At 34.2% G+C, this 7,035-nt stretch overlaps 1 protein-coding gene and 1 pseudogene across 3 annotated transcripts; one reads left to right on the top strand and one right to left on the bottom strand.

Annotated features, from left to right (window-relative positions):
- The first annotated feature begins 924 nt into the window (after positions 1-924).
- Positions 925-2,847, top strand: LOC120218720 (annotated as a pseudogene).
- Positions 2,848-2,901: 54 nt separating this feature from the next.
- On the bottom strand, positions 2,902-5,580 carry LOC120218721 (calcineurin B-like protein 10). Of its 3 annotated transcripts, none has more exons than XM_039215622.1 (9): positions 5,437-5,570; positions 5,095-5,269; positions 4,825-4,907; positions 4,582-4,641; positions 4,288-4,396; positions 4,154-4,206; positions 3,974-4,054; positions 3,767-3,883; positions 2,902-3,500 (listed from the first exon to the last, which is right to left on the bottom strand). In XM_039215622.1, exons 1-9 carry the CDS (start codon positions 5,464-5,466, stop codon positions 3,405-3,407), a joined length of 804 nt encoding a protein of 267 aa, XP_039071553.1. In that variant the 5' UTR covers positions 5,467-5,570; the 3' UTR covers positions 2,902-3,404. The 3 variants fall into 3 exon arrangements, 2 of the variants coding, with proteins under 2 accessions (XP_039071553.1, XP_039071554.1); XM_039215623.1 differs by having other exon boundaries at positions 3,390-3,500; positions 3,771-3,883; XR_005525264.1 differs by lacking the exon at positions 2,902-3,500 and having other exon boundaries at positions 3,861-3,883; positions 4,150-4,206; positions 5,437-5,580.
- Between the last annotated feature and the right edge of the window lie 1,455 nt (positions 5,581-7,035).

Raw genomic sequence — 7,035 nt, 5'->3', positions numbered from 1 at the left:
TTGTGTTTTATTTGAATATGTTAACATTGGAAACCTATAGTTACAATCTAAATCTTACACTCTAAATCTAAGTACTAAATTTTAAATCTTACACTCTAAAATTTAAAGTCTTAAATTTTAAATGAGACATATGATAATATTAAAATAACGCTTGTGATTAAAAAATTTTAATGTTAATGTATTAAATATATTTTAATTTATATAATAGATAATTTTTAAGGAAATTTATTTTTTACTATGAATATATTTAATTATTTTTAAATTTTAGTTATTATAGTTATTTTATATTATTTTTTACAATAAATATAACAAAAGGGTATTTTATGATTTAATGATTAATATTTTCAAAGAAATAATAAATATTTTCGGTTTTCAAAAAAAGAACTAATAACAATAAGGGTAAAGTACACAAATGGTCCTCGACTATAAGATATTACTTTGTTGAGTCCCTCAACTATTAGAAGTTATAAAACCGACTATAGGAAATTGTTTTGTTGAGTCCTTCAACTATTACAAGTTACAAAATGATAATTTGACTATTTATTATGTTCCAATCTCATCCTTTCCGTTAAAATTAACAGTCGTCTCAGTTGGATTATTGCATGGTGATTGAGATATGATAGTTATTTGAGATTATGAGATCAATTTTTTTCATATATTAGCTAACATGTTAATGTCTAGCTCAGACTACAATTATTTTTTTAACGGAAAATGAAAAATTTAGAACATAATAAATAGTCGAGTGAATATTTTGTAACTTTTAATAGTCGAGAGACTCGACAAAGTAACTCCTATAGTCATTGGACTATTTTATAATTTTCAATAGTCAGATGACTTAATAAAATAATATACTATAATAGGGGACCATTTGTGTACTTTACTCTTAACAATAAATATCTGGAGATACAAAATATTAGTATTCCAAGTATCAAGTGGACGACAACAGAACCATGGCCACCGCAGTCCTCCACCTATCACCCAAACCACCAACAGCCTCCGCGCCAAGCTTCCCCTTCCCGACCTCACCGTTCTTGAAACCCAAACTTCTACCACTTGGCCCCATCAAAATTAATAATCCGATTGCCAAAACAATCTCATCTAACAAAAGTGGAAATGGCAGCAACACACCTCCGTTGCCCGAGACAGAGTGCCCTGTTCCTTACGAACAACAGCCCATAAACGAATACCAATCCCTCTCCACATCTTTCCCTTTTTCTTGGGCTTCGGGAGACCTTGTTGAATTCTGCTCTCGCTTGTTCGCTACCGGTGCCTCTTTCTCCCTTGTTGCTCTACCAGTAGTCTGGTTCGGTTCGGCGGGACCCATATCCGAGCCGCTGAAGCCGGTTCTTGCTGCCGTTTCGAGTGGGATTCTTTTGGTAACAATCGCTGTGTTAAGGGATGTACTTGGGTTGGGCTTATGTTGGGAATCGCTTGCTCAGTGCCACTGTCGAATGTAAGAAAAAATCCTCTGTTTTTTTTCTTTCTACGTTGTTGTTCCATGCAAAATCTTGTTACTACTTTGATCGTTTGCTTATGGGGTTTCTCTTTTGCATGGCTTGCAGATGAAGAAACAGGGGTGGTACGATGGGCAGGTATTGTTCATCTCGTTGAATCAATAGCCGCTTCGTTTTATGATAATCTTCTGTTTTCGTTTTCACCAATTAATAGCAATTTTATTCTAAGGCTGTTAGTAGCTATATTGCAATGGGATGGATACAGTATTTGGTACAGTCTTGGTCCTATAAATGTATAACCATTACTGTAGGAGGCTATTAGCAACTACGTTCATTGCCTGCATCCTTAATTACAAGTAACCTAGTAATTCACTCGTCCACTTTCATTCCTAAAGAGTTTAATTCAATGCCCCCTATGAAATTGAGCATGTTAATGTTAAAAGTTTATTACATTGAAATACCTTCATGTAATTTGGGACTTTGTGAAAACATGTTTTCAATCCTTACAAAAACCGATTTTGCATAAGCTTGTTGTCAATGACGCAGGATTTTATATTAGATGGTACAAATTTAGGAATTTATATTAGAAGTTTAGATGGTGCAAACTTATAAAATTTTACGGGTGTGAAATTAGATTATCAATAGAAAATACAAAAAAATACATTCATACATAAACTATATGAGAATTTGAAATCTCCAAGAGTGCGACTGCACCCTAGCACCCCTCAGTTCATCCCTGCAGTTGTTGTTTTGTTTGTTTCACAATAATGATTCTTAATGTGCAAACTCAGTTTCCTCACCATCATATTTCCTCCACAGATATGGGTGAAGACTACTGAAGTTTTGGCTCGTGATAGGCTTCTTGGTTCATTTACAGTATGTATGCTTATATTGGTTATCTGGACCAGACGTTTTTCACCTCTTACTGTATGCTGATTAGAACTCTGCAAATATCTAATGACATTTTTTCTAGAGCTTCGGATGATTTTATTATTTGGGATTTTTTCTTAAAGAATTGGAGAGATAATCCAATGATCTTTACACTTACACTATAAAAAGCAACCTCTTTTGTATCTGCTACTAGAACTAAAGCTGTGATATGTATTGCTTCTGCAGGTCAAGCCGGTGTTGATCAGATTAAAATACACTCTAGTTACCCTAGCAGTATCCTTACTTGTATGTGTTCTCCCCCTCGTAAACTTTGATCAGGGAGGCCAAGAGGGTTCCTACATGTCTAAAGATACTCGGGCAAGAGCTATACCGGGAGTTTACGACGATGATTCAGCAAGATCATTTGAGCCTGATGCATTCTGTGGTGAACCTGATCTTCCCTAGTTCAATCCTTGTATTTCTGGTTTTACTTTGTACAATCCAAGAGTATATATCCTGTCTCCTTTCAGATCTTTTTACCGTAGCTAATGTTCTTTGTTTATTCAGAAAAGAAATGGGAAATTCAATAAATATTTTTACTAGTAATTGTTCAATGAAAACATAACAATTTCAGATGTAGCAGTTGCTAAAAAATTCATTAAAAAGCAGAAATTACTTGGGTGGACAAACTCCCCCTCTCTCTCTTTTCTTCTTTCTTTTGAGAGAGAGAGAGAGTTGGGAGAACAATCTTAGACAACAAGTTCATCGGAAAAAAATGCACTCAATTCCAAATCTTTACTGTACACAACATTGTGAGCATATTTCTATAGAGTCTGGACTTCCATTTCTTCTAAAAGCTTTTGTATCCGACATATATTCGGATATGATCCCCAAAGCTAAGCTCAAACCCGGTTAGCATAGAAAGAGACTTGATCAAAATGATTTGGTTACCCTCACTTGCAGGCAGTACTTCAGGTTGGATACACTATATTAACTCATCTCCACCAATGGCACATGAACCTAAGCTTCTTGGAACCAGGATGATCCACTAAATCAATGGTTTTGTACCCTTGAATCGCATCAAATCATTGTAGCATTTTGGCCAGCATTACTTTGTGTTACTAGTCTTCGACTCCGGTGTTGTAAACAAAACTGGGAAATAAGGTAGTAACACACCTATAGATTGATGATCAAATAAACGATAGACACGATAAGTACAATCGAAGGAAAATAATCATCAGCGGGAGAGAAGGACTATTACGATGAATCAAAGAGAGATTAGCAAGGTGGCTAAGACAAATACAACTCAAAGCGTGCCAAACTAGAACGTAAGCGAAAAGGGAAAGATTATAAATGTGAAAACCAAAGGCAGCTAAGTGCCAAAGAGGTGAAGCAAACAAAATTAGATTGGGAGTGCAACGCTAAAAATAGGATTTCATCACCAACTTTAAATGAGAAAGAGTCATGTTCTTCAAGAGGCTAGGATGACGAAGCACAAATGCTTTCCATTCTTCTTTGTTGATCTGACCGTCCTTGTCGGCATCCGCGTCAGCAAATGTCTGCAGAAAGACGAAGATCCGGTAATCCATTGAATGCTTTACAAAAACCCACCAGCAAAAAGCAAAGAGTTTAAACTTCGGAGAGCTCACTTTGTCAATGATTTCCTCAAGAAGGTCATCCGACAATGTCGTTTCACATTCCATCAAAATGGCAATTACCATTTGCTTAACCTGCAATCAACCAAAAATTAATTAGTCCTACTATTGCAGGAAATGCATTGTCTCAGTCATTCACAGGACACTGAATTCAGGTTAGAACTGCTTACTCACTTCTTCTCGCTCGATAAAACCTGTTTGTCTCAGGTCATACAACCTAAATGCAACTGCAGACATTGACAAGGATGCAGATAAGCCAAAGACATACATTAATGGTACGAAGCAAAAGATTTCTCAACAACCCTTACAATCAATTTTATCTTCTACAGGGGAATACGGATGAAACACGTTGATTGCATGGACAAATTCATCGAATTCGATAACACCATTTCTCTTCTCATCGAAAAGATCAAAAACCTGCAATATAGAACACATCAAGACTTAAAAATTAACTCAACTGAGTACATTACAACGATAACAATTCCTGAAATCCAAGCTGAACAATTCATCTCCTCTTCATGCTGTACTCTGATTGATTTCCAGTGTCAATCATACCATATAGAAAGAAAGAAAAAACTGTTTTTGCAAACAAAAAAACTTACCCTGTCAAGAAAAAGATTGATGCCGTACGGTGCATGGAACAATGCTAATTGAAGCTCTTCCTATAAAGCAAAGAAAAAAAAACACTTAAATTTTACTAATATTTTGACATTTCAATTTAATGGCATTATAAACAAGTACCTGAAACATATACTTGAAGCAATGCAATCACATAAAATAAGCCATGAAAAGAAAAATCATAATCAAATTTGTGACTCCAAACTACCTTTGAATTTGAATTTTACCTTATGAATCGATCCGTCATCAATTATTGAGCTGCTCAACTTCTTGAACAGTTCGTACAACGCCTCTATTTCATTCACCGAAACTGCATCATAAGATTCACAAAGAAAAATTAAAAACTTGAGTTTGAATATCTGATACGTGTATGTATCAAATGTAAGCATACTTGATTTTTCATAAGATTTTTCCTATGTATGAAGAATCACATCATATACATTCCTGAGTTAAGTATCTCACACACAAGGAAATGAATGAATGAAAAGAAAGAATACATCGGGACTCATTGGCGAGCCGAGTAAAATCTGCGAACCCACACAGAAATTTCTTGGGTCGGGGCCGGAACCCAAAGCAATTTGTCGTTGCAAAAATCAAGAAATCGATCACTGCAACAATCGGAATCATAGTTGCCGCACAGATCGACTCTCCAATCGTCAGGGAACTCGACCGCTGTTCATCATAATCAAATGCACGAAAATAAGCAATGAATCAACCACATCTCAGAACCCATTACACACAATAACAAAATCATTAATAACAAAGAATTAAAAAAACTGCAATTTGAGAAGTTATTAAAATGACTAGAGAAAGAAGAAAGATGGGTTGTTGAGAAATACAAGGAACAAGCTTTTGCTGGTTGAACCCATGGCTTCAGAGAATCACATATCAGACACAGAGCTTATGTCCTTTCTCGTATTGCTGCGTCTTTAATTGAGAAAGGCCGTGAGAAGTATGAGGAATGCTGAATAGATCAAGTTTTCGACTTATACGAAACCCGTATAGCTTGTCGACTTCTCTTTTCTTCCTTATGGATTTTATCTTATCCCCCGCGGTTTACTTTTATGTATGCGTCTCGTTGAGTTGGATGAGGTTGAAACGCAATGGCCACGTGTCTTTTTTAAATGAAATAAATCATATTTTAAAGGGAAAACTAAGCGTTTAGTACCTAAATTATCATATTTGATCCATTTTATTGCCTAAACGTTCATTTTTTTTAAATCATACCTAATGTTTAGTTTTTAATTCATTTTAGTATATCGCTAACTTAATGAATAAACTGATGTGACATAACTTCGATGGACGTACGACAAATCTGAATGGTGGACAACGAGAAAACGACGAGTCGACCAACATAGTCTAGTTTCAAGTTCATCGATCGATGGACCACAAAGATCGAAGGATTAAGAAATCGAAGAGTCCATCATTGATTTGGGGAGATTGAGGTGTTTCCCGGTAAAATGGAGCCCGAAATCACATTTAGGGGGGTTGAAAATGTACTAGATGAAAAGCTTGAGCCTCATCGGTTGAAGGATACGACAGCCGGCGAGCCCATTCGTTGAGTTTTTAACGGCGAGGTACTAAAATGAAACAAAATTAAACGTTAGGCATGGTTTTGAAAAAAAATAAAAGTTTATGTATTAAAACAGACTAAAACTGATAGTTTAAGTACTAAACACATAATTTATCCTATTTTAAATTTAAAAATAATAACATTCTTTTAGAAAGTAATATATGACTGCCAGCTACTTAGGTTTTTTTTATTATTTTAGGTGAATAACACCCGGGTTGAATTAGAAAAAAGTAATTAAATAAAACATATAATGTTTATAATTAAGGGATACATACTTTTAAAAGGCATATTAAAAATTTAGGTAAGTGAAATTATATAAAATCATAGTATTAGAAAATAATTATCATAATTATACGAGAATTTAAAATTTATAAAGGTGTTTTTATCTCAAACATCTCTATAATTATATTTTATTCATAGCCTTCTTTATAAATATTTTTTTATATTTTAACTTTTGTACGTCGATCGTGGTATTCATAACAATTTTTACGTTATTACTATTTTTAACATTTAGGAGGACATAACTGAAAATTTAATATCATCTAGACCAATCATTTTTCCTTCTTTTTTTCAATGTTGAAACGTGAAAGGAATAAAAAAAATCAGCAAATCTTGTATATACCAAGTCTAAATACATATTTTATTAGAAATAATGCAACTGTTTAATAATCACTTCGATTAAATTAAGATAGAATTAATGATTCGATTTCGTGGACAATAATAACATGGTATATGCGTGTCGTTGTATCTTGTTAATCCTTTTGCCACATAATTAATTAATAGGCTAAACTACCATGTTATTCAGCCAACTATAGGATGTCCTCTATTTTGGTTATTGAATTAAAGACTTTATAAATTTTATCAC

This window comes from Hibiscus syriacus, unplaced genomic scaffold, assembly GCF_006381635.1.
Source record: "Hibiscus syriacus cultivar Baekdansim isolate YM2019G1 unplaced genomic scaffold, ASM638163v2 tig00110201_pilon, whole genome shotgun sequence".
NCBI lineage: Eukaryota > Viridiplantae > Streptophyta > Magnoliopsida > Malvales > Malvaceae > Hibiscus > Hibiscus syriacus.
Note: the sequence above shows the minus strand (reverse complement) of the source record. Positions and strands in the feature narration are given on the sequence as shown.

Coding starts and splice junctions, on each gene's coding strand:
- LOC120218721 (XM_039215622.1), bottom strand. CDS start 5,466: ATGGGTTCAACCAGCAAAAGCTTGTTCCTT. Junction 4,642..4,824: donor ATGACGGATCGATTCATAAG/GTAAAATTCAAA, acceptor TTTGCTTTATAG/GAAGAGCTTCAATTAGCATT. Junction 4,397..4,581: donor TCAATCTTTTTCTTGACAGG/GTAAGTTTTTTT, acceptor TCTATATTGCAG/GTTTTTGATCTTTTCGATGA.